This window comes from Stegodyphus dumicola, chromosome 1, assembly GCF_044657685.1.
Source record: "Stegodyphus dumicola isolate Sdum_Otavi_A_Nest chromosome 1, ASM4465768v1".
Classification (NCBI taxonomy): domain Eukaryota; kingdom Metazoa; phylum Arthropoda; class Arachnida; order Araneae; family Eresidae; genus Stegodyphus; species Stegodyphus dumicola.
In genome coordinates this window covers 242,998,753-243,026,638 of record NC_140768.1, presented here as the reverse complement: position 1 = coordinate 243,026,638, position 27,886 = coordinate 242,998,753, and the positions used below count along the sequence as shown (strand labels likewise).

Here is a 27,886-nt window from a genome sequence, read left to right as displayed (position 1 = left end):
ACATAAACGTTGATTTTTCTCTCCTTATTACATGGACAAAACACACATTGTTTATAATTTGAGTTTTTTTACAGGCGGTTCACTATTAGCAATTTTCATTTGCTTAGAAGTGCTTGGGTAAGTTGTTTTTCTTTCAGGCTGACAGTTTCTGTGTTGCTCTGAAAGAACGAGTCCCAGTGTTTTCAAAAAGAAACTTCTGTTTCTTAACTGTGTGGGAGGATGTTTCATGGACATCAACAAATTCTGACATTTATAGCAGCCACATTCAACATGGAAAATAAAATAACCATTGACTAGTGATTTGATATCCTTACTCTAGTGTATGCTGCAATCATTTTGTCAACAACATCCACAGCTCCTTTTATAAGATTATAAAACGTGATGATATCTGGTTTTTTTCAGTTCCACAGTGCATACTGCTAATGCTTTTATTTCCACTGATCATCATCCGTATGCATTCTGGATAACATAACTACATTCTTGTTCTTTTTTGAAGAATATGAAACAGTTGTTGTTTCTTTTTTAAATCCAAAGACTGAAGAGTACAGCTCCTTTTCCACCAAAAATTCAGGCAGTATTTCTCTTTTATTTTGTCTAAGTGTTACAACCATTGTAATTTTATTTTCCAAAAGTTCTTGTGTTAGCTCATATCCTGTATACCAGTTGTCAGATGTCAAGTTCCATCCAGAATTGAAAAGCTGTGTCATCAACAGCATCAGAATAGCTATCGAACTACAGTCTGTTTTGGAGGGTCCATCGGCCAGTATGAATCTCCATATTCCAAGTCTAAAATACTCTAGAATCTACTAGTGGAAATATTTTGATGCCGTACTTAGCAGGCTTTTGGGGCATATACTGCCTGAATCTGCACCATCCCTGAAAAGGTTCCAGTTTTTTCATCAGTTGTGATAAATTCTCCAGCAGTATATGCATTTTTACAATTTGTAACAAATGTTTCAAAAAAATCTCTGATAGGAGCCAATTAATCTATTTTTCTTCTACTTTGATATCATTGATATTGTCAAAGCATAGACATCTCATCAGAAAGAGGAATCGAGTGTGACTCATGGTTTTAGGAAATATGTCAATCCCAGTTCCATCTAAGGGCATACATATTCTTCAAATTAGTGTGTGATGAAAGTTCAAGCTTACTTTTATAAAATTGCTCTAACAGTCTGCAAAAAATAATAAACGGGATCCAATTCGAAGCTTAAGGAACAACACAATCTGCAACATTAACTGAAATAAATAATTAGATAATTTTACCTTATACCGTCCCTTATACATTAAACGTATTATGCGCATGCGCACATGCATATGCGCAGCCATAAAGGTCTTACGTGCATGTGTAAATGCCTAACGCTTTACTGCTTTACGTGCATGAGCAGCGGACGTGTTCTTCACTAACGGAAGCACACGTCCGCTACTCATGCGCGTAAAGCCAGTAAAGCGTTTACCCATGCGCGCTTCCGTTAATGAAGAAAGTAACAGAGAACATTATTGAAAACGAAAAAATTTCGATTTACAAGTTAGTCGGTATTCTCGACACAGTAATTACAGGACTTGAACAGTGGAACTTTGTAACTGAACAAGAAATTATGTCTGTTTATAGAATTAAAAAGAAAGTATTAGCACAAAAAATGAAGCAACTTAAACAACTTACATTGAAAGAAATGTTTGCTAAAGTAAACAAATAAATATTAAGCTTTTTTTTTTTTGTAATTTTTTATACCCTTTATATCATAATTGCTCTTTATTTCGTAAATTGCAGTTTCATATTTTTAATTGTATAATTTCTGCATGCCATCTTACCAGATTTAAATTGATCTATAATCCGGAATCGCCGAAGTCCCGACGAGTCCGGATTACGGACTTTGAACTGTACTGTAATTTTTCATTAGCCTTTTTACTTGAAAAAGATTAGTTTTAATGACCTTTTTGTTCAGTTTCTAATGGTGGTTTTTTTTTTTTTTTTTAGCCTTGTTGATGACAGATGCGTTGTTCAACCAGATGCTGGAGATCTCGCATCTCCACCAAAAAAATTTCGGGGTAAGTATAGATTTTATTATATATATATATGTAATTATGCTGACATTAAAAATGAAATTTTCCACATGTCATTGTGTTAAAGAAAGCAGATGTAGATTTGTGTGATGTCTCAAGAAGATCCCACATTTCAGTGCAGTTTCTTCACTGTAGTTGGCCTGGATTTCTTAAGTGTAACCATATGAACTTTTTATAACTTCATATTGTCAAAAAGATGTTTTTATAAGATCAGGAATCTATTTAGTAATCAAATGACCATACTTTCTAGATATGCATTTTTGGTAATTGGTAAAATGCATAGAAAGAGTGGCTTGTAAAAAAAAATTCTGAATTTATCTTTGAGCTGCATGAAATATGGACAGAAATTAAGTTGAGAAATGGACACCAAAATTAAGTGGCACATTTAAAAAATCCATTGGCCTATGTCAGTTATGTGTGTGCAAGCATTTAAAAAAATATCTGCAGACCTGTCGTAATATGTTTGGATTTTATACAAAAATATTTTAAGATTTCTAAACTAGTTTTACAGCTGCTGAGATTTTAAAAAGCTACTTTATTTTTGCATTTTGAAGCATTCAGTACTTCTTTGGTTAGCCAACAAAAGGAAACCAATACTTGTAATATTCTACCCCAAACATGAGTCATCCTGGCTGTATTATTGTGTACAGTGCTGAATAAAATAGAAAAATGCTGCTCCTGCATTTGAGAGTCAAAAATTAAAATATGATTCACTAGGCAGCAGATATTTAAAACTCAAACAGCATGCAAGATGATTAAATACTATCATGGATAATGTTTTTCTTTGGGGGGGGAGAGGGAAGAAAGAAGAAAAAGCTCAGCTAACCAGAACAAACATTGATTTATGGCCTATTTGCTTTTGCTTGAATACTTGCTTTTCCTTTAGTTGTTTTTCCATTCCTACACTATGGGAGGGGGAAAAAAAAAAGAAGAAAATTTATTTATGGAAGGTCTGGATAATAGATTATTCCAGCTATAGGACATCCAAAGTTCAGACTTTGTACTGCCATCGTCACTGTAATGGGGTTATCATATCTAACAATGGATGAGTCTAGAAGAAGCTTTTCTGAGAAACAAGCTTGTCCATCACTTACCACTGGAGTGCTCCTAGCTCAAACCTCTCTCTTTGAAATCTGTATCCTGTCTTGCCACCTGGGACTTTTTGAAACAACTAAAAATATTTGTGTGAAGCTCTGTCCCTCGTATGATTTTTCCAGAGAACTGGTTTTCACATAAGTCAACCAAGCATCCCAAAAATAAAAATTCTGAGAAATGTTTCTTCGACGTGCTGTTGAGGATAGCTTGATGCTGAACATTGCCAGTAGTGGTATTCTCTAATGTGACTGCTTTCATTAAAAACAACTGAAATCATTTGGAACTCTGAAATCTGTTTGGAAAGGGTTTCACTGTAATTTGTAAGCAGCTGAAAAAAAACAACTGAACATATTAATCTGTTACATCATTATACTTCAAACAATGTAGTGTTCCCTTTCTCTTCCAGTTACAAAATTTTCTTGTACTGTATTGGCAAAAAGGCATCTGTTTATGCTAAATATTTGAGCTTTCTTTATTATAGATTAGATAAAAAAAATGTTAATCCCCCATCAAAAGTATGATCAATGGCAACATTAATACAGTGTCAATTAACGTCATTGGCCACAATGCAATTCCCTAGTTATCAGATGTTCAAAGTGGCATATATTAGTCTATATTAGAGATTGCATATACTGCACACCAGAGAAAAACTGCATTGATGGCACACCTGATTCCTTTTGTTGAGTGTTATATGCTCTGTTCATGACTTTGCAAAGAGGGGATTATTATTATTATTGTTTTATTTATTTATTTGTTTTTGTCTCTGGAGATTCAGAAATTAAATCATTCTCAATATATTGGACTTTGTGCTGTATATGTGTAATTTCTTTATAATCCTGTCATGATTTCCTTATCCTTTCTGTTGAATTATTTTTATTGCATATCTGAATTTTGAAAATAATTTTAGTAAAGTATTTCTTTTTAGATTAATTATTTTTGAAAAATGAAAAAAGTTTTTTATAATTTTTATTACAAATAAGTTTAACAACATTCAAAATTCCATTAAGTAACATATTCTTTTAGTTTATTTGTACTTCAAAATTATGATTAAAAAATAAACAAAATTACATTTTCATACCACATGTCACTATAATAGAATAGTTATGATTAATTTTAAGATTTTTATCATCATGTTTTCATTAAGAGTGTATTTTTCTATTCACAGTATGTGTTAGAACAGCGGTGATTATTTTCCTTGTTAATTTATATAAGCTAGCTTTCCTTTTTAACTGTTTATTTACATTATTCGCCTTTTTGATTTATCATCAAGTATTGAAAAAATAATCATGTGTAACAATTTTATTTGAAATCAACACACATTTTACAGTTTTTGTTCCTTCTCCATTCCATGACTTATTCCAATTATTGTTTAGATCTATAAACAAATGATATTAATAGTAATTTCAAATAAGTATTACCATTTTTTATCATAATGGAATAACAGTCACTTTTTAATTAGTTTGAGAAGTATTTTGTTTAGACAATTTGATTCTTTATCATTTGAATTAAAACTGCTAAATTACTTTTCTTTATATGTATTTTTTTAACCTGTTACCAATATAATCTTTTGGTTCATCTTTGTTATTTAACAGTAGCTAGTTTTGTTCATTTCTCTCCATGTGTGTTTCAGAGTAGTCCAAAATTTCTACATAACTTAAATCTTTATGTAAAGGTTGAAAGCACCAAGTGTTCTTCTTTTTCTTTGGAATCTTGAAATTCAGTTGGCATATTGTGTAAATCTTCTATGTGCCTTAATTGGTGTGGTTGGTTAGCAGGTGCAGGTGCCACATCATTGGGCATGGTATCATCCCAGGGAAGACATACATGTAAGTGTAAAATATCTTTGTAGTTTGAGGGCACTTGAAATAGCATTAAGCTGAAAATCTCATCAAGAGGTTTATAGTAAGGAAGGATAGGTACAAGATCCCTTGATATGTTTCCTGGGATATTCTCCATCAAAATTGATTTTGCAGTTCAGTAAATTTATGCTGTCACTAATAAGTTGCCTGAAACTTTTGTCGATGATAAGTTCTATACTCTTCTTATTGGCCACAGTAAAATTTTTTAATTTGATCTAGATTATGTGTAAATAGAAAAATTAATAACAACAACAACACTATACAGGGGTTGGTAAAGAATCACCAAGATAATTCGTATTAAGTATTTTAAGTTGAAATTTGGACTGATGACATAATGCTGAAGTAGCAGATGCAGTAGTTACTACAGTGTACCATGTATTTTTAAATATTAATATTTATGCAATAATAATACATAATGCATTATTTTGTTGTATTTTATGTAATGTATAATATGTTGGAAAATATATTTCTGAAGTTCATGTTTGTAGAATTATTTATTTGAAAAAAATAAAAACAGAAATTTTGTTGTATAGACTGTCTTTTCCGGATGTGTCCCATGAGCCGATACTCTGCTCAGAAACAGTTTTGGAAAGCTGCAAAACAGAGTGCTACAAGTGCCACTGATGCTGTGTTATTAAAGAAATTGCATGTAAGAACAAATCATTTTGGTGTTAATATCTGTGTTCTTTAAAATGTTCTACCTATATAAATAAATCTTAAAAGAAAGTAGTGTATAACATCTTTTCAATTTTTCTTTGTATGGTATTTTAACAAATGTTGGGCACATCGTATTTCTGAGGATTAGATAATTTTAAAGTTAGTAAAAGATATTAATTTTGGAAAGGTGACAAATTAAATATATATATATATGCAAGATAAAATTATATGAATCAGAATTATAATATAACTATAAACATTAATTCTTCCTCTCTATTGTAAAATCGTAATAACTTCTCTGCATTGCGTCATTTCTAGACCACTCTATGGCCCGCGCAGCTCTGATGACGTAATAATTGAGAATTGTAAACCAAAACTTTTCTCTTCGCGTGCTTCCATCTTTCATAAATACGCACTTCAGCTTTTGCTCTCTACTGTGCTAAGATGTAATTTGGCTGGCTTGCTTTCTATCTCAACAATATCAAAAATGTAAATCTTCTGTGGAAAGGCATGACTAGAGTGCCAAGTTATTGTGGCCACAAATATCAGTTGCAAAATAAAAATGGAATTAAAACTGCCTCGATTGGGAAGTTCTTTAGATATTACCAAGTTAGCATTACTAGCATACTACGTAATCAAAATCTTCTTCAATATGGGTCTAATCACGCATCAACACTGTTCCGGCTTTTCCTTGTGCTTTTAATATTATATATATATATATATATATATATATTATAAGGAGCCATTAATTTTATGTTTTTCCAGCATGCTGCAGAATTGGAGAAAAAGCAAAATGAATCTGAAAATAAGAAATTAGTAGGCACTGTGATACAATATGGTGGTGTAATGCAGGTTTGTAATCTTTATTTTCTTTACATGTTTTTCTTATGTAGCGAACTAAACATTCTCAAAATCTTTGTACAGCATAAGCAAGTGCTGTTTTTTTGTTTCTAACATTGTCAATTATTTTTAAATATTTTTTCCCTCTAAAAATAAAGCATATTTGGTGCTAGGCTTCATTTCTTATATGCAACATATTTATATCAAGTCCTTGTTTGTTTAATTTCTAATTTTATTTTGATAAATGATTTCCAAACTAAAAATGATGAGTGATGGCTAATTGGATTTGCTTCTTTAAAAATGTATGATCTTTTTTTTTTTTTTTTTTTTTTGTTTAACGTTATACTAGCAGAGTTGTTATTAAATAAAGAATTTTAATTTTTGTGTACTAATCTGATATGGATTTTAGGCAGACTTATGCATTTTATTTCTAATAGCCACAAAAATAGAATATTAAACACGGTTTTCATTACTTCATTCTTTATTAGATTGTTACATATTTTCATTATCTTTTTCTTAACTTTCAAATTTAATATTAAGGTATACAACATTTTCTGTGACTCTATTTTTAGGTATTGCTTCACATTTCAGAATTTTTTAAATATGTGGGAGATTCGAAAAGTAGTAAAAGATTTTGACTTGCCAAAATTTAAATAATAATCATTTTAAGGCATTTCGTTGTTGAAGTTTTTACAAATATTATAATCTTCATACTATGCCCTTTCTTCCCCAGTTTCACTCAGTTAGTGTCTCATTAGTTTTATTATATATGTCATATGATGAGCTGCATAGTCTCTGCATCATTAAGTGTTTTGACTCACTTTTTGAATACATCCACCTTCAAACGGAAAATGTCAATTTAAGGGTGATGTAAAAGTTTCAAAATTTAAATTAGAATTGAAAATAAACCTAGAAGTGAATGATCAAAGGAGATAGAAGATGCTGACAGAATGAAATCTACATCTCATTGGTGAAGAAACAGCAGAGAGGTCTCACTGTACACAGTAAATAACAGTAGATCTCTTAAAATAAATTTAAAGGTTTTAATTTTATACCAGTGTTTGAGTTCCATTTAATAAATGATTATTTTGGAACAAAATTCAAGAAATTCTTCAAAACAAGAATTGGAAATTTTCTTGAAAAATGGGGAGAAATTTCGTAAAATGATGATTATCTATTAATAATTTAAGTAATATTTACCTCCCATATGAAGTTGGTTTGGCTCTGTCCTGCATTACTTTCTGATCAGCTGGATATAATTAATTTACTAACTTTTGTTCAAAAAGTTTTCATGTTTTCATTATATATATAACTTTTTAATTAAATATATTATAATCTATTGTTGTGAATATCATTAGGGATTTGATAAAGCGTGATTTGTAAAGGTATTTCAAAATCTGTAATGATATTAATACTTTCTCTTTTATCATAATTCCACAGCTTTTGTTGTCAGTTATATTTTCTTTGAACAGTTTTTATGCAAAAAATCAATAACTAAAGTTTATCACATTTATATGCATCTATAAAATACCTGTTTAGCTTTTTCTCTTTTGCTATTGTTGAATGTTACTAAGTTTTACTCCAACAATGAATCTTAGTCTTCTTCAAAAAAATGACAGTGTTGTAATTTTTATTTATTTATTTTATTTTTAAATTCCAGTTGCTACATTTAAAGAGTAATAAGTATCTGACTGTTAACAAAAGGCTACCTGCACTACTAGAAAAGAATGCTATGAGAGTTTGCTTGGATTCTGCTGGTAATGAAGGGTCTTGGTTCTACATTGTGCCTTTCTATAAATTAAGGTCCACTGGAGATAATGTAAGCTATATGAAGTATTTTATATTGCTTATTTTTATACTAATTCATTGTTATATTTTTGTTCGTTTATTAAATAGTAAGTAAATTATAAAGACTTAAGGTATGCACTGGCTTTGGAATGTGCAAAATAGAGAAAAAAATTTGCATTTATTTTTACGGTTATTACGTAATTTTATGATTATTCAGGTGTATACTCAAAATTTGTTGGTATTTTAGGTTCCTGTAATTAGTTTCAGATTTCACGTGTATTCATAATAATGGGATTTTCTTTTCCTTTTTTTTTTTTTAAGTGAAGCTTTAATATATGATGGAGTATCCAAAAATAACCAAAATTATACTTTACTCTTACATATTTCAGGCTCTTTGCAAGTATTCTCCACCAACACTGTATGCTTTTCCCAATGTTTTGCTCACTTCTAAAAATATAGAATCAGTTCTGAAAGTTTTGACACAAAATATTAAAAATATTATTCATCTAAGGGAGCTTCTTTTTTAACCTTACCTGCAGCACTGAATTGCTTTAGAGGGGGGGGGAACATAAGAAAGTCGTGCTGAGCAAGATTTGGTGAGCAGTGTGTGTGAGAGACACAACTACTATTTTCTTGTCAGATGAAGAAGTTCCCTCCCCCCCCAGAAATTTGGTGAATAAATAGTCTTTCAGCTTCTATAAGTAGCCTGTTGTACTTCGTTAATGTTTCTCTCATTTATGAATATGTAAATTTTAGCAGTCTTAATTTAACATGTCTCCATTTTTTAATTTTGAAACTATTTTGTAACTTGTGATTTACTAAGAGCATTATCTGAAAGGTTTTCCAAAGCATAATGATGGTTTCAGCTGCAATTTTCCTCAACCAAAACAGATCTAATGCAAAACTTTTTTTTAAAAAAGATTTTGAAATGATTGTGCATTTCAAAAATAGCAGTACAGTAGGAATATATACAAATCAGAACCAAGTATAAATAAACTGCTCAGATTGATGCTGTTGAGAAATCCTAAGCTAACTATTCATAATCCCTGTGTTTGTGTATTCATATATTTATGTGTTAGTTGCAGTTCATTAACAATGTTGTTAAAAAATTGAGGTACAGATTAAGAAATTATTTAAACTTTTGAATTATATATTTATGCAGATTTGCCTATTGCATTAATAATTGCTATTGCATCATTACACAGTTATTGTTTTCCAAATAGTTGATGTTTTAATTTTTTTGTTAATCATTGCAACCAGTGGTAGTGCTGCTTTGATAACACTGTTGTGCAGTTTTTATCATTTGTCTAAAAGAAGTGCTTTACAGTCGGCTCTTAATCCAAAATAAACCATGGCGACTGAGTATAGGAAAAAAGTATTATAGGCTTTTGCAAATGTGATATAAATTTTTAGTAGATTATTCAAATGTATATTGATTGCATAATGTCTCCTTGGCATCATCAGAGTGCATATGACAATGGGAATTAAATGTTTCAAGATAGTGCATTATGTTATTGAAGTGACAATAGTAATGAGTGGCTCCAAGAATATTATTTCAGAATGTAAATGAGAATGGTGAAGGCACAGGAAGAGCACTATTTAAAATGACTGGGGTATTTTCTGTTTATTAAAAAGAAGTGGAAATCTTTCATCTACACTGTAAGCTGTAAACCTTGCAAATGCTACAGTGTTATTCATGTTTCCACCTTAACCTTTCTCACTAATTTAGTATTATTTGGCTGTGTGCATGAAAGTCTATAATGCATAGCATTTCCATTCTAGTATATGAGGCAAGATTACCATTGCATACCTCTTTGTCAAGCTAGATTACAACTATCTTGCCAGAACGGGAAAAATTTGACAACTTTTCTGAGCAAACACTTGGGAATATACCAAATAGATGATGAAAATATAATGAGATTTGAGGTTACCATACCATATTTCTTACCATATTCCAAAGATCAATCACCTATTCATGTGTAAAACCACATTTGTTGTGATCACTTCGTTAGGATCTTGTACATGATCTTCATTGCATTCTTGTTTTTATTGTACTTTATTTATTTTGTTCCTCTTAGTGCAGAATCTGTTACTATTTCCATTAACCCTCTGGGCGGCCAGGGGTTTTGCTAAGAAAGAACAAATTTATCAAAACTACTATGAGAACAAATTATTTTTTGATTTTAATGTAAAACCTCTACTGGTATTTCATACCTGGATTTGTTTCCTTTTGATATATTGCCTTAATTTCGTTGACATATCTTAAAATGTACGTATATATATACGTTCTTACAGATATCACAATAAATATTCCAGGCCGTATATATATGGCCTTGCCGCTTAGAGGGTTAAAAACCTCATTGTCTTTATTGTGGATTTTATATGGTTCTTTTCTGTAAAGAAAGTGCATAATTAGTTATGTCATAAAGTATTACTCTACTTTAACAATTATCAAGTAGTAACACTTGGAATTATCATTATATAAATGTTTTATTCCATTATAAGTTCTAGTTTAGTTTTACAACATAAACTGAAAGGTCACTGTCTACTACTAGAAAAATTTTGAAAAGTAGCGTACTTCCATTCCCTTAAAATAACTGCTTTATGAATTGATGCTGCAATTTCATTCGGAGATTTGGTGGATGTTGCAACACAATTAATTATCTTGAAAAGCTGTGGTTGGAATTTTTGAACTTATGTGGTCTTGCATTAACATGCATCAAAAACTAATTCCTAGATAGATATACAGACAGGTGTGATAAAGCACAGACCTGTGGACAAGAGTGATAAATACTGCACTGTAAACTTCCTAACATTTTCTTAGAAAAATCCTGATTTATTATTTCACATATGGATACAAAATCCTTATAGACAACGCCTTTCCAATCAAGTAGGAGAAGTTGTTGTGACATCATTTTTGTCTGTGATTATTGAAATAAGATATTAAAGAAATACAGATTAAAAAATTTAACCTTTTTAAATGTTTAACTAACTACTAATTTCCGATAATATTTACATTCTTTTAAGCCAATACATCCATTTTAAAAGGGAAATGCTGTTTTGATATACTTTTTTTTTAACTTGTATTTTGTCCAACGCATAGTTTATGAAAATCTATGCACATATTTTGCATAATATAAAAATTTTTCTTTATTAGTTTTATAAGCTGAAATACCTTTTGGAGGGTTTTTCCTTATTATCTGCACCCCTGCCCACCACACACACACACACTGAAAATTATTTGTGACGCAACATGCCATGACCCAGCAAAAGCAACCCATGATATAGCCAAACTGTATTTACAGGTTTACTGCAACACAGATTTGTGCATAATAGATTTCTACCTTTGAATTCAAAAGTCATTAATATGTGTTGCATTAAGTCCTTTTGTTTTTCCCTGTAAATAATCTTCAGATATCCACCTTTAAATTCAACATTTTGTGGTTTTTTTGCCCCCCCCCATTAAGCTAAGGAATCATACTGGGACTGTGGAATTTGAGAGCTGATACAAAACTTTCATTTCTTCAGAAATATGGCATTTCGCCAAAGATTGGTGAACACAAAAATTTGTATTTTGTGAAATGATTGAATTTGGTGGATGAAAATTTATTTGTTGATGCTAAATTTGTGCTATTCTGATTTATTTATTTAATTATTTTGAATGAAAACAGATCACTATGTATGAACAAACAATAGTGTGCACAACTCCAAATCTTTGATTTTTTTAAGCAGTGGGGAAAAAATCATTGTGTGCACTGGGAGAACAATAGTGAAAAAAAAAAAAAAAAAGGTTGCATAAGGATTTTTTCAGAGTGTTTTGCTACAAATGGTTATGGTTTTTAAACTTTATTCATTCATTGTTCCATAATTCTCAGTGTGTTGCAATTTTTAAAATTGCTGTTTCTTTTCATGTATTTAACAAAAAATCTGTAACCACATAGTTGCAATTTTTCTGGGGTAGTTGTTGGTAATCGGAATACGTACTTTTCTTCCCTTTTTATTTTTAAGAAATCTTTATATTATAATTAAAGTTAAAATTTTATTCTTTCATTTTATTGAAATTATGCCAAATAAAACTTTTATTTTAACAGTTTATTTCTGTTATTTGAGAAAATTGTTTAGGATGTAATGTTATATTTAATTATGTAAAACAAATTTTTGAAGAAAATTGTGTTTAGTATGTTAAGAAGTAAATTAATATAATGGATGGTAGAAATAAACAATTGTCAAAATATAATTTTAAAAATATTATTATACTTTTGAGTGAAAATGATTGTTATTAATTTCTGCATGTTTTGGTAATCATTATTTAGGTTGTGGTTGGTGACAAAGTAGTCTTGACGCCCGTCAATGCTGGTCAACCACTGCATGCTAGTAATTATGAACTTCAAGATAATCCAGGATGCAAAGAAGTAAGTAATAAACAAGTGAATATAATTAAATAAAAATAAAGCACATTTTGAAAATATTTTTCACATGCAAAGCTGCCATCCTTTCCATAAGATTAGGAGACCTTTGATTTTTCATCTTATGTCCTATTTTTAAATTTATCTGAATTTAGATCATCATTTTCAGATGTAGTTTTAGTGCCATTGTTGACCATTATATGTCAGAGGAAAAAGATACGTTATCTATATCGTTATCTATCTATATATATATATATAAAGAAGAAAGTATTTTTGTTTGCCCTCCAATAACTCAGTCACTACTATAGCTATTGTCACCAAACTTTCTACAGTTTCTTTCTGGGTCCTGAAAAAGGTCGACGTCAACTTTTTTCAAAAAAAAAAAAAAGGGGGGGGGAATAGCTAAAATCGGAGATATTAATTAAAAACTTGGAAAAACAGCAATTTTCGCCGTCACTTTTCCGAATGGCAACAGTCTCGTAAGCTGGAGATGAAAATCTGCTTTATTTCAAAAGTTTTTGCCACTGCTTGCTTTCCAATCCTAGAATTTATTAGTAAAAAAGTTCAAAATTTCATGATGAAACAAAAATAGCATTGCCAAACATTAAATACATTATTCCCGATTCCAGAAATTCATGGAAAGCCATTTCGACTATTCCGATCTTAGTATGACTTTAATCAGCCGAAATATTAATTAAAAACTCTGAAAGCGCTAATTTTCGTACTCATTTTTCTGAGTGACAACTGTCTCGCACATTGGAGGTAAAAATGCTTTATTTCTAAAAGTGTTGCTACTGCTCACTTTCAAATCATAGAGTTTGTAAGTAAAAAAATTGTAAGTTTTTCAAAATCTATACATATAAAGAAGAATGTCTGTTTGTGTTTTTGTTTGCGTTATTGATTTCTGATCAATTATGATAAATGTTTTGCCACATTTACTCAACTAAAATTGAATATAGGTGAAATATGACCTTGGATGACCATTTGATTAGAAAGACGAAAATCATTAAAAACTGCGTGCCATTGTTGCTGATATAATGAGAGAGAATTAGCTAATTTTTCTATCAAAATGTTTTATGTGGGTTCCATATTGCATCAGAGTGAAAAGTGTATGACTATGAATCGTATTTTTTGCATCGTTATTAGAGAAAAATTACAGCAGTATCATTCTCTCTGTTGTTAGATGCATTACTCTCAATCAAACTTAATTGGCATCAGGTACTTCCGCCAGTATAGAATATTTTGGTGACAGGTTCTTACCTTGGGCACTCTTATGAAGCAGTTCCCTAAGAATGGCATTATTTGGTTACTCAGAACCGGACAGCACACTTAATTTCACATTTTTTGTTACGTTAATCATTTCTCTTGCTTTTTGTTGTACAGTACAAAGTCTTAAATCCACATATCCAGTATCTGAAATAATTTAATATCGAAACCTCTTGACAACTAACAATTTTTTTTAACCCTACAAAGGTTTGGAAATTTAAAAAAAAAAAAAAAAAAAAAAAAAAACATTTATGCCATCAAAGAGATTTTTCTCTTGACTAACTGAGGTGTCACTTTAACACCTGCTGGCTAGGAAATCACACTATGGGCAATGGCAGTACATTGATCTACATTGTATTAATGCTAGCCTCAACCACACTTTCGAAAAAGGAAAAAGAATTTGATTCTAAGGAACCACAGTTAACATAGAAAATTGTGCTCTTCCCTTAACTTCTTGATTTGAAGAAGGTTTTCTTTTTTTTTGGGGGGGGGGTCTGTTTATTTTAATTTTCTAAAATTTATGTTCAATTTCAAATTACATTTAATGTTTTCAATTTCTGTATATGATAATGCCTGTGTTTTGCTCTTGCCCTGAAATTGTACGTTTGTCATTTAGCCATTTGGATTTATTTTGCATTGAAATATAGACAAGCTTTTTAAAAGCTGTTGCTTGGGGGGGGGGGCAGAAGCCAAAAGTTCTAGAAATGTTTTAATTTAAAATCTTATATGTGGAGCATTGCAAAGTTTCTTAAAAATGCATGGCATAATTTAAAACCAGCTATCATGATAAGCTACGAATCTGGAGGTTTGGGGATGTCACATTGAAATTCAAAGGTTTCCTTTACTTAATTGGCTTAATACTTAATTGGCATCAGGTACTTCCGCCAGTATAGAATATTTTGGTGACAGGTTCTCACCTTGGGCACTCTTATGAAGCAGTTCCCTAAGAATGGCATTATTTGGTTACTCAGAACCGGACAACACACTTAATTTCACATTTTTTTGTTACGTTAATCATTTCTCTTGCTTTTTGTTGTACAGTACAAAGTCTTAAATCCACATATCCAGTATCTGAAATAATTTAATATCGAAACCTCTTGACAACTAACAATTTTTTTTAACCCTACAAAGGTTTGGAAATTTAAAAAAAAAAAAAAAAAAAAAAAAAAAAACATTTATGCCATCAAAGAGATTTTTCTCTTGACTAACTGAGGTGTCACTTTAACACCTGCTGGCTAGGAAATCACACTATGGGCAATGGCAGTACATTGATCTACATTGTATTAATGCTAGCCTCAACCACACTTTCGAAAAAGGAAAAAGAATTTGATTCTAAGGAACCACAGTTAACATAGAAAATTGTGCTCTTCCCTTTAACTTCTTGATTTGAAGAAGGTTTTCTTTTTGGGGGGGGTCTGTTTATTTTAATTTTCTAAAATTTATGTTCAATTTCAAATTACATTTAATGTTTTCAATTTCTGTATATGATAATGCCTGTGTTTTGCTCTTGCCCTGAAATTGTACGTTTGTCATTTAGCCATTTGGATTTTGCATTGAAATATAGACAAGCTTTTTAAAAGCTGTTGCTTGGGGGGGGAGAAGCCAAAAGTTCTAGAATGTTTTAATTTAAAATCTTATATGTGGAGCATTGCAAAGTTTCTTAAAAATGCGTGGCATAATTTAAAACCAGCTATCATGATAAGCTACGAATCTGGAGGTTTGGGGATGTCACATTGAAATTCAAAGGTTTCCAATAAAGTTAATATCAGAAGAAATTTTAAAGGAAGATGACATAACTGATAACATAACTTACATTGCGATGACAATGCCTCAATCATCAGTCATTTAACAGAACAGTGAATATCAGTAGTATGATTTCAAATCCAGAAACTATTGCCTATTTGGCTTTGAGTCACATTTTAGTTTCAGGTAATAGTTATTCAGAAAAGAAAAAAAAACTTTCTTTATACAAAATACCTCTTTTTTTTAGGGAATATTGATAAAGAATATATTTTTGTAAATTCTGCTTGTAATGTTACTAGATTTAATTCGACAAACTGAAACTCAGAATTTCAGAAATTTCGAATTGCCGAAGTCCTGTATCTCAGACTTTGTACTGGATAAAACAAGTGGATTGATTGCATATTCAGATCATATAAACTGATTGCATATATATTCAGATATATGTCATCATATACAATGGAACCTCGAGATACAAGTGTAATTCATTCCAGCATTGGGCTTGTATAGCGAATTTCTCGTATCTAGAAACAAACTTCCCCATTGAAAATAATGAAAATCAAGTTAATCCATTCTGCACCCCAAAAATATCAACATAAAAATAAATTTTTCTAATAAATAACACTGGTACATGATATAACCGTAGTTTACCTTTATGATAGCTTCCGAGACTGACCATTTAACTGCTTCTCTCTAATCCACACCAACAACAGCTTCTAGAAGTTTTAGATGGTGCTTGGCTGCATCAAGTTTCTTAATTTCTTCCTACTTCCGAATAGTGCAGATTGTCGGTGTTGAAAGTCCATAAGTGTTTACCAATTCTGTCACTCTTTACACCATGCTTATGTTTATCTATGATTTCTTTCTTAATTTCAAATTGCTCTTCCACCATTTGATCATTCAAATCAAGGGATTTAAATGGTAACTCCCATCAAAGGTAAGTAATAAATAAATATATAAGATCCCAAACTGACACCAAATCTATAGTATCAGCAAAAGATCCCATCTCTAAATTCAGGGTGTCGGTTGAATCGTGAAAACTTCCCTATTGGAAGAAGAGCCGATTCAATCCCTCCCAAACCACCAAACGCAAATTCTTGAACAAACAAGAGTGCAATGGCGAGTCAAAAAAAAAAAAAAATTAATTAAATAAGGAGGGCAGAGGTGCTTTCTCAAGCCAAATGGTCAGGTAGTGTATAAAGATTTGATATCTATTTTCAAGGGAAATCCCTGCATAGTTTCTTTTCAAAAAAAAAAAAAAAAAAAAAAAAAAAAGAACTCACAGGGCGTCTCAATGCTTGTTTCTTGTGGTTTCAAATTCACCTTACCTGTAGATGTTTAGTATACATCAGAAACCCTATTATGCCAGAGAGCCCTTTGTATAGAAGGGCCTGATCAAAGGTAATATAGGGAAACCCAAGGAATTTGTTTCTAGGGACAGAAAACACCGGACATCGTCCCAGAAAGTGAAAAGGTGTTTCCTCTTCTTCTCCACAAGCTGGCAGAGAGGAGATTCGACAAGATCACATTTGTGGAGATGCTTAGCCGGATAAGCATGTCCGGTAACAATTTGAATTACCTGGTGTAAGTTAGTTCTATTGAGGTATATGAGTTTACCTGATAAAATAAGTGTACTGAGCACCAATTTAGAATGAGCATAATCTGGTAGTTTAGACCATATATCATCATGTTTGTTCTTTATCCAGCTTCTTACTTCTTTTTTAACAGTTTGATATGAAACTGGGTAAAATGTTTCTGGGCCAGACATGGGTAGTTGCGAAGCATCTTTAGCTACTTTATCAGCTAGTTCATTTCCAGCAAAATCACAATGACCTGGGACCCAGACTAAACTAATGGTATTATGGGCCTGAGCCAGAGAATTGAGATCTTGAGTACAGTTCAAAACACAGTTTTGTAACTTGACACGATTAGCCAGGGCAAGAATGGCTGATTGGCTGTCAAAGAGAATATATATATACTTATCAACTGTATTTTTAGCTAAGATCTCCCTGGCGACCATATTGATCTCCAGAACCTCGGCTTGGAAAACAGTTGTTAATTTACCAAGGTATGTATAGATAAAATCTAATGAAATCTGCTTCAGATCCCTTGGTTCTTATAATAGCTCCAGCTCCAGTGAAGTTGGATTTTGATCCATCTGTGTAACATTCAATTGATCCTGTTGGAATTAGGTCAATTAGAGATTCTATCTCATTCCTTTTTGGTATGCGAGTTGAGAATAGTTTATCTGGAACTATTGTTTTAGTAATTGCATCTTTGGGCATATAGATTATAGGGATCTCATTGCCCAAGTCCAGGCATATGTCAATGTGGCTTTTATGACCAAAACCTGTCCTTTGGCACCATGTGGCATTTTTATTCAATCTATACATGGCTTTAATTGCTTCTCCTCTCAATAATAATTTCAAGGGTGGAATTTGCAATAAAAATTCTAATGCAGCAGTAGGGGTACTATTTAAAGCCCCCACTAATGCATAGGCAAGCAAGTCTTTGCACCTTTTGTAAAATGTTTAAATATGTGCTTTTGTTAATAACATTGATCCAGACCACGCATCCGTAAGATAGCATTGGCCGGACTATGGCAGTATAAATCCATAGAGTAGATTTTGGGTTAAGGCCCTATTGTTTACCAACAATTCGCCTACAAAGTACTAGAACATTTGTGGCTGTTTGTGCCTTTTCTTTTATATGGGTGATCCATGTAAGTTTACTGTTCAGGTAACATCCTAGATATTTAACGCATTCCTTACGTCTGATAATCTGGTTACCCAGATATAAATCTGTCAGTTTCCATTTCCTTCTCCACGTGAAAACTATGACCTCAGATTTTTCAGCAGAGAAAGATAGGCCATTTGTTTCACCCCAGTGTGAAACTTTATTCAAGATCTGCTGAGCTTGATTGTGTAGGGTTCCGATATCGAAACCCTGTAATAACACAATAAGGTCATCTGCATAAGCCTGTGACATGCCAGGTTCCTCCCGTAGAAGTACTAAGAGTGAGTCGAATACCAGGTTCCACAGGATTGGAGAAAGAATACCACCCTGCGGACACCCTTTAGTAATATCTCTCTTTACTTCATAGTCAGTGAGACTGACACAGATATTCCTGTTTTTAATTATAAAGATGACCCATCTAGTTATCATAGGGTGAATATGACTTCCAGTAAGGGCCTTATGTATTTTCTCGAAACCGATGTTATCAAAGGCTCCTACAATATCCAGTAGAATCCCAATGGCAAAGTGTCTCTCTATAATTGTTTTTTCTATTCTCCACACGAGTTGGTGTAAGGCCGGCTCAGTGGAGAAGCCAGGCCTAAAACCGTGTTGGTCTAAGCCAAAAGTTTGGTTCAGATTATTATCTGACTGGAGGTGCCAGAAAATCAATCGCTCCAACAGCTTAAGCTGGAAGGATGTTAGCGTAATCATTCTAAATGAGTTTGGTTTCTCATATGTATCTTTTCCTGGTTTAGGAAGAAACACACCTCGTGAAGTTCTCCACACCTTAGGAACATATCCAAAACCAAACTGGATTCGAATATGTCCACGAGAATGTGGCCAAAAATATCCCAGCTTTTCTGAAGCAGAATTGGGTAAATGCCATTGTTTACTGGAGATTTAAAGGGAAGAAATACATCAAGGGCCGCTTTAGCCTTTTCAAAGTTCACTATTGTCTTAGCAAAATCCTATGGAAATTTCCGGTTATGTTTTACCACCTATCCTCGAATTCCATATCACAGATTATGTTCTTACTGCATTAATATAATATTAACAAGACATAGTGCACAATAAAAATTAAGCTTTATTTCGGAACTTCGCGCACACTGCCCGACAGCCTGCCTGTTTCGCTCTGCTCGCTACTCATAAGAAACTTCTCCTCTAGGGTTGCCACACTTATCGGAGGGCGCAAGGCGCGCTCCTTATCGCCATCACCACAGAGTTTCCCCCCAGTTCCTTTAATGACTATTCAAAGGAACGACATAGGTTATGAAATTATCTCAGAGTATCCGTGCTGTCGGGTATTTTTTACATGATTACAAAATTAGAATATAAAATTAGAAAAGATCAAAATGCAATTCAATATATAACAAGGTATTGACACATATAATAAACATGAAATAACAAGAAATATGTTAAGATATGAATTTTAAAAAAGTGTTTTAAATTGTTATATAAGAAGCAAGTTTCTTAGGGAAGTGAACATGTCTTCCCGATCTGGTGACAGTTTGTGTCTTAGAGAGTTCGTTTGCAGATTTATTCTGCTGAACTGTCTTTAAGTCTTTATTTGTTTTCAGTTTAGGCAATTTAGAGTCCGAAAGCAAATAAGCTGGTTTCACACGGTCTATAGACACAGTAGATTTCAGACCGTTAATATCAATTGTGAAAGTTTTGTCCGTTCTAGAAAGAACTTTATGCGGACCTGTATATGGTTGGCACAGAGGTGGCTTTACTCGATCGACACGTAAGTATACATGCGTACACGACTTTAAGGTAGCACTTACGTAACATTTTTCTTGGCAATGTGCAGATGTTGCTATTGGATTCAATTGTTGCATTCTATGCCTAAGATTCGTGATAAATTGTGTGTCATACGGAGATATCTTAGATGACGTTATCATATCACTAGGCAGCTTGAGAGTTGTGCCGTACACCAGTTCAGCACAAGATGACTGTAGATCTTCCTTTACGGCTGTCCGAATACCAAGCATAACAACTGGTAGTGTTTCAGTCCAGTTATTGGTCTCGTGAGCCTTGAGAGAAGATTTTAAATGTCGATGAAATCGTTCAACAATGCCGTTGGACATTGGATGATAGGCTGTTGTTGTGATTCTGTTCGTACCCAAAATGCGCGTGAATTCTGCAAAAAGTGCGGATCTCATTTGAGAACCTTGGTCTGTTGTTATGATCGATGGGCAGCCAAAACGAGATATCCAACAGTTGAAGATGGCTCTGCAAATGGTTTCCGTTTTCATATCCGAGATGGGAATGGCTTCAGGCCATCTGGAGAATCTATCTATTAGAGTCAAAAGGTACACATTGCCTTCTGATGGAGGTAACGGTCCGACGATATCCATATGGATTTCTGAAAAACGTGCATCAGGAAGAGAGAATGTGCCCAGTGGTGCTTTAGTATGCCTAGTAATTTTCGATTTTTGGCAAGATTCACAGGATTTCACCCAATTTTTGATATGACGTTTCATATCGGGCCATACATAACGAGAACAAATAAGCTTCGTAGTAGCTGCAATTCCTGGATGAGACAGATTATGCAGGTGATTAAAGATGAGTCTGCGAAAGGAATTCGGAACAAATGGACAAGGAATGTCTGTTGATATGTCACAAAGAATATTACCATCAGAATATTGGCACGGTTTAAATTCCAGTTTCAAAGATGATGTGTTGTTTTTGAGAAGGTCTTGTACCTCCGGATCATGCCGTTGAGCTTCCGAAAATTTTTTAAAATCCAAAAATGGAGATTTTGTTATGGAATCAATTTCGATTCTTGAAAGAGCGTCAGCAACGACGTTTTTTGAACCTTGCACATGCCTAATGTCAGTAGAGTACTGAGAAATAAAATCTAAATGGCGCAATTGTCGAGGTGAACATTTATGAGGGTTCTGTTTAAAAGCGTATATTAACGGTTTTTGATCCGTATAAATTATAAAATTTCTGCCCTCTAACATGTGTCGGAATTTCTTAATTGCAGAATAAATAGAAAATAATTCCCTATTGTACGCGGACCATTTCTGTTGACTTTTACTGAGTTTCATAGAGAAAAATGCTATAGGTTCCCATGTTTGTTGAGACAACTGCATAAGTGTGCCGCCGATTGCGACGTCTGAGGCATCTACCCAGATGCTTAGCTGGGCTCCGGGAATAGGATGTCTCAAAAGGGTAGCCTGAGCAATGGCATTTTTGGCAGCAATAAAGGCTTGTTCAGCATTCTCGTTCCAATTTAATTGTGGGGATGAATCCTGAACACGAGAACGAGATTTCTTTTTATTAATATAGCCTTCTAACAATTTTATTAAAGGAGAAAGAATATGTGCTGCTTTAGGTATGAAACATCTATAAAAGTTAAACATGCCTAAAAATCGGCGAAGCTGAGTGAGAGTGGTAGGTTGAGGAAAATCTAAAATACATTTGACTTTGTCAGGAAGAGGTTCAATTCCGTTTTCACTAAGGTGAAAACCTAAGAAATCAATAGATGTTTGACCAAAGGTGCATTTTGAAACATTTATGCAAAGTCCATATTCCTGAAGTTTGGAAAATAAAGCTTTCAAATGCCTGCAATGTTCCTCAGAATCTTTAGAGGCTATGAGCAAGTCATCGACAAAAGCGTAAACGCCTTCTAAATCCTGCGTGACTTCATCTATAAAACGTTGAAAAGTCGCAGATGCATTGCATAAGCCGAATTGCATACGGATACTTTCGAATAAACCGAATGGTGTGCATATGGTGGTTTTGTGGATGTCGGCTGGGTTAATTGGTATTTGATGGTATGCCTTAATCAGGTCGACATGACTAAAAATTTTAGTACCGTGCAATGCAGCAGTAAAATCGGCTAAACATGGAATAGGGTATTTGTCTTTTATTGTTTGAGCGTTCAATGCTCGATAATCTCCTACAGGTCTCCATTCCAGACTTCCCTTTTTTGGAACCATGTGAAGTGGGGATGCATAATTGCTGCTCGAAGGTCTCAAATGCCCCAATTGCATCATAGTTTGAAATTCTTGTTTTGCTATTTTTAAGCGATCTGGAGCTAACCGACGAGGTTTTGCAACCACAGGTGGACCTTTAGTTATGATATAATGAACGGTGTTGTGTTTAAAAGGTTGGTTAGGATCTGGTAATCTAGTAACTGAAGGAAATTCTTTTAAAATTTTGTGATATGGTGTATCACTAAATACAGTTTTTACTGAATAAATGCTTGCAGTTTTCACGCAACCGACGGTTTTAAAATGCATTTTTAAATCTTTGAGACATTTGTTTCTGAGATCAGGGACCAATTCAAAGAAATGGAGAAAATCTGCTCCAAGAATGGGTGTACTAACATTTGCTATAAGAAAAGTCCATGTAAACTGTCGTCTTAATTTGAAATCCAAAGAAAGTGTTTTTTGACCATAAACATGAATAGTAGAAGAATTAGCAGCGAAAAGTGTTTGTTGGGACGAATTCCGTTTTTGAGAATTATTTGCTGGAAGTAAGGACACGTCAGAGCCAGTATCGACCAAGAATGAAAGGTTTGTTCTACGGTCACGAACGAACAGGCGACGTGAAACTTGAGGCAAAGAATAAGTCGCCTCTATTCTTTGCTGGTTTCGTTTCCCTGCCATGAACAAGGTTTTGTACATTTGTCATCTCTACACTTTTTCCCAAAACGTCTATGATACCAGCAAACAGAATAATCTCTCCTTTTGGAATTGCTTCTTTCCTTATTGCGATCTCCGCGATTTGGCGAGGGACCACGAGAAAGAGAAATGCGATCAATACGTTTGTTTAATTTTTCTATTTGTTTAAATAATTTATCCTCAAGAGACTGATCGACTGTGCGAGAAACGGCACAAGTCCCTGGGGTTGGATTTACTTCTAAAATTCTGTCGGCAATTTCTGCAGCTTTATCTACAGTTAAATTGGAAACCGCTGCCAAAATAGACTGAACAGTCGAAGGCAAACGTTGAAGGAATAATTCTAACATTAAGTTATCAGGAACATTTAAAGATTCTGCTCGACGTTTCATATTTATAAGCAAATCGGAAGGTTTTCGAGAACCTAATTCCTCTCCAGATAATAATTGGCGAATTTCTTGCTGAGAAGATTCTCCCGAACGATTTATTAACTCAGTTTTAAGCTTTGCATATGGATCAATAAGGTCTGGTTTCATAAGTAAATCCCGTACTAGTGATGCGATATCTGGAGGAAGATGAGAAACTACATAATTATATTTAGTAATGGATTCTGTGATAGGTTTGGGGGTGGCAAGAGCAAAGGTACTTTCACACATAATAAACCATAAAGATGGGTCTGATCGGTTATAAACCGGAATTTGGACGGCATGAACATCAGACATTGTGCAAGGTTTTTAAGCCAAAATAAAAGGAAAAATTTAACTAAAGAAAATGAAATTAAATGATAAGTAGAAAACAGAATTATAAAATGATCTATAATTACTACTCATCTGTGATCCGGAGGATGAAAACCGATGTAATCCATTACTTCTGGTTTGGAGATCTTGAGTGATGGCTTGTAGTCAAAACCGAAAGTGCTTGAGAACTGTTCATACGATTTAACACAGTCCAGGTTACCATTATGGAAATTTCCGGTTATGTTTTACCACCTATCCTCGAATTCCATATCACAGATTATGTTCTTACTGCATTAATATAATATTAACAAGACATAGTGCACAATAAAAATTAAGATTTATTTCGGAACTTCGCGCACACTGCCCGACAGCCTGCCTGTTTCGCTCTGCTCGCTACTCGTAAGAAACTTCTCCTCTAGGGTTGCCACACTTATCGGAGGGCGCAAGGCGCGCTCCTTATCGCCATCACCACAATCCAAATCTAATGGATTATGAAGTAGTTCCAATGGATTTTCCTGGAGTTCAGAGGTGACACTTGTGTCCCCCAGATGAAAATTCAACATGGTCGAAAGTGTATCCAAAGGGTTTATAGTATAACTGCCATCAGGTTGCATAATCGATGAGAGTTGAGACTCCTGAGATCTTTTAAGAATCTTATATACTCTGGCAGTCTCATGGTAGGACAGAATATCTGTGCAGAACGATCTCCATGAGTTGTATTTAGTTTTCCTGATTTCACTTTTAAATTTCCTTTGTAGAATTTTGAAGTTAGACCAGTTAATTTCACATTTATTTCTGACTGCTTTCCTGTGAGCTCTCCGAACCTCTAGGCGGAGGCTTTCAAGCTCCTTGGTCCACCAAACTCTCTTGCTAGGAGAGTGCTTCCTTCGTTTGAGAAGGCATGATGCATGATAAGATTCAATAATGACATTTGTCAGATTGTTTGCTTGAGTATCAAGCTCCTCGACTGTACAATTATTGTCTAAAACCTGAAGGTTGATGATATTAGAAACCAGGGAGTCTTTATAAAGGTCCCAATTTGTGTTTTTAATGTTTCTGAAATATTCAGCTGGAATTTCTTCTCTAAACAAAATTGTATAAGGCGATGGTCTGAAAGTGAGGGATTGTCACTTACATGCCAATTCTCAATAAGGTTATAAATATCAGAAGAAATTAATGTGAGGTCAATGACTTCTTCTCTTCTTCTGTTAACAAAGGTGGGACGATTTCCCCTGTTTACCCAAGTTAGGTTGGTATTCATTTAAGTTCCATGAGTTTTTCTCCTCTAGGATTAGTATCAGAACTGCCCCATGATAGGTGGTGAGCGTTTAACATCACCACCAATAACCATAGGAATATTGTTTATTTCACAGAAACTCGCAAGATCTATAAATTCTTGCGGAATGTTAAGGTCATAAGCCATGTAAACCGAGCAAAAACAAATGTTTCCTCTGTGAACTGTTAAAACTGAAATCCTTAGTTAAAATAGCAGTTAAGTCCTCTGATGTAAATTGGGATAATTTCATAGCCTTTATATTTTTAGAAATGTAAATGCTAGTTCTAGGTCTTTTATTAGATCCCTCTGACGAAAAGAAGTGTGCGTTCATGGGCCTACCAAGGATTTTACCCTTATACACCCAAGGTTCTTGAATTAAGGCAACAAAAGTGCCTTGCTTACCTAATTGAGCAGCTAAATTGTATGAAGCTGCTCTGCTATGTTGCAGGTTTAACTGACTAACCTTAACCATTAAAACAGGTTAAATGAAAGAAAAGAATAATTTTAGAAATCCTGAAGGATTTTAGGAGAGACTTAGTTAAAAGCCGCATCCTTAGCCCACTACTTCAAAGGAAGTAGTGACAGGGAAAAACTATTCAGATGTCTTCCTCAGAGCCTCCAAAGAAAGCTTTGGTTCCGACTCCTTTTCGGTCTCCCCTTCTTCCATCAACTGTTTCCTCGGAGGATCCTTGGGCGGAAGAATTGATTTCTCCTGTTGCCTTGGTTCCTTCAGCAGTACACAGCCACGGGCACCACAAAGAAGTTTGAAATTCTGGGCCTCCAGATAATCCATAAGCTCAGGTTCCACTCCCAGCCACCAGGGTATTACCTCCATCTTCAGGGATAACTGCCTTGATGGTGATCTTCTTAACATCCAGGCCCTTGTTACAGGCATCAAGGAGCTTGATGTTATCTTTTGGTGACTTGCTACCAGGAAACCAAGCGAAAAACCTCTTCATGGGGGGTCTGTCCCCGGGAGCCATGTCATGATAACCGGGAGGGTTTTCTTCAGGGCCAGGTAGATCATTAATTAAAGTCTTTAGGACATCCACAGTCTCCTGGTCCTCACATGCAATGTTGAGGCCATTCGGCTGCAGGACTGTCTTGTGGACCCTGCAGGTGGTGATAGAGCCATCGATAATTCGGTCATCAATTATAGAGGTGATGAAATCTGAATCCACCGATGTTATGTCTCTGGAGTCATCCTTGCAGATAACACGCAGAGTAATTGCCTTTCTTGCAGCTTGACTATAAAGCCGTCGTTTCTTGAGGGCCATTTCCGGGGTGTCACCAGCAATGCGTTCTCTCTTACGAGACTCTTCATTGCTTGGATGGCTCTTCCTCACCGGTTTGGAGGTCGCTCCAGAGGTCCCAGCTTTATCTGTTTTCTCCTTCGCTCCCTTCTCCCCAGAGATCGAGATCCCTTCCATGGCCCTCTCCAGCCGTTTCCGCTCTTTCTGGCGTTGTTTCTTTTCTCTTCTTTTATTTACAACCTCCATCATTGGTGACTGGTCATCTGCTTGCACATCTGGCACGGTACTTCTGACAGAGGAGTCAGTATCCATCCCCACTGGGTTCAAGGCGTCCGTGTCCGAAGGCACATTCACCCTTTCACCAGCGGTTCTAGTTTCTGTAGTCCTGAAGAGAAGAGCGTCCGCACCCGAGGGCGTATTCACACCCTCAGAAGGAGCTACAGTGGTTAAAGTGGAGGTTTCAGAAGATGCGTTTTTATCTAATTTTATATTGCAAGCATCCATTTTGGTATCTGTTTGAAAAAAGGGAGAGAAAAATTCCTTCCGATTTTCTAAGAGCCAGTTTGGAGGGGCTAGCCCCAGATTCAGCAGCCAGCAGGGACCTCGGAAGAGCCCCCCGCTCTGTCAGGCAGGACCCCACCCAGGCACCACCTGGAACTACAAGGCAGGCGAGATTATACACCAGCTGATAGAGAAGCCAGGACATGCTACGGCCATGGCTTCCTTATTTTTCTTTCCAGCACTATCTGAGGCAACAATCTTCTTTGGAGGCATCTTGAAATAATTATTTTCACATTAAATGTAATAAACAATGAACTTGCCAGCGTGCAAACACGTAGATCAAAGAACACTGAGTGATCTGGCGAGGGGATTCCCCAAAATGAGCTGATCAATGTTACTAGCTGTTTTGATAAATTTATATTGTTTTATCCTTTTCTATATTTAGGCTGCCCCGGGCTCCTGTACTATCTGACAGCCTGAGACGCAAAACTCAGCTTTTCTCCTGTATCCTCTACATGGCTGCTTCCTCCAAGACCCCTCCTCTCCAGATCAAAGGTCCTCGGAATTTCAAATCCTCCCCACAATTGCCAGTTTTCCCAAGGAAGAGCGGTCTGTTGGGTCGTCATAAGATTACTCATCATCAGACCGAACCTCATCCCACTAAACCCCGGTATGCCACAGGACTTTGTGACAGTTACCCATTTAGCACCACCTAGGGGGCATGTGTGACTTAAGGATAATCACGGACGCGGGTAACATTACCTCCCTTTCAACAGCCATGGTTTCCTTATTTTTCTTTGCAGCACTATCTGAGGCAACAATCTTCTTCGGAGGCATCTTGAAATAATTATTTTCACATTAAATGTAATAAACAATGAATTCGCCAGCGCGCAAGCACGTAGATCAAAGACCACTGAGTGATCTGGCAAGGGGATTCCCCAAAACGAGCTGATCAATGTTACTAGCTGTTTTGATAAATTTATATTGTTTTATCCTTTTCTATATTCTCATTAATTTTGCAGCATTTTGTACTACAT

The 27,886-nt window shown here is 34.4% G+C and overlaps 1 protein-coding gene across 12 annotated transcripts in view; it reads left to right on the top strand.

Moving 5' to 3' along the window:
* Itpr (Inositol 1,4,5,-trisphosphate receptor) overlaps window positions 1-27,886 on the top strand; it is a 277,133-nt gene that overhangs the window by 21,513 nt on the left and 227,734 nt on the right. For all 12 annotated transcript variants that reach the window (XM_085827003.1, XM_085826988.1, XM_085826993.1 and 9 more), the window contains exons 3-7: window positions 1,979-2,049; window positions 5,552-5,667; window positions 6,441-6,527; window positions 8,176-8,334; window positions 12,617-12,715. In XM_085827003.1, coding sequence (XP_085683129.1) covers window positions 1,979-2,049; window positions 5,552-5,667; window positions 6,441-6,527; window positions 8,176-8,334; window positions 12,617-12,715 — 532 coding nt within the window. The remainder of the gene's footprint in view (window positions 1-1,978; window positions 2,050-5,551; window positions 5,668-6,440; window positions 6,528-8,175; window positions 8,335-12,616; window positions 12,716-27,886) is intronic.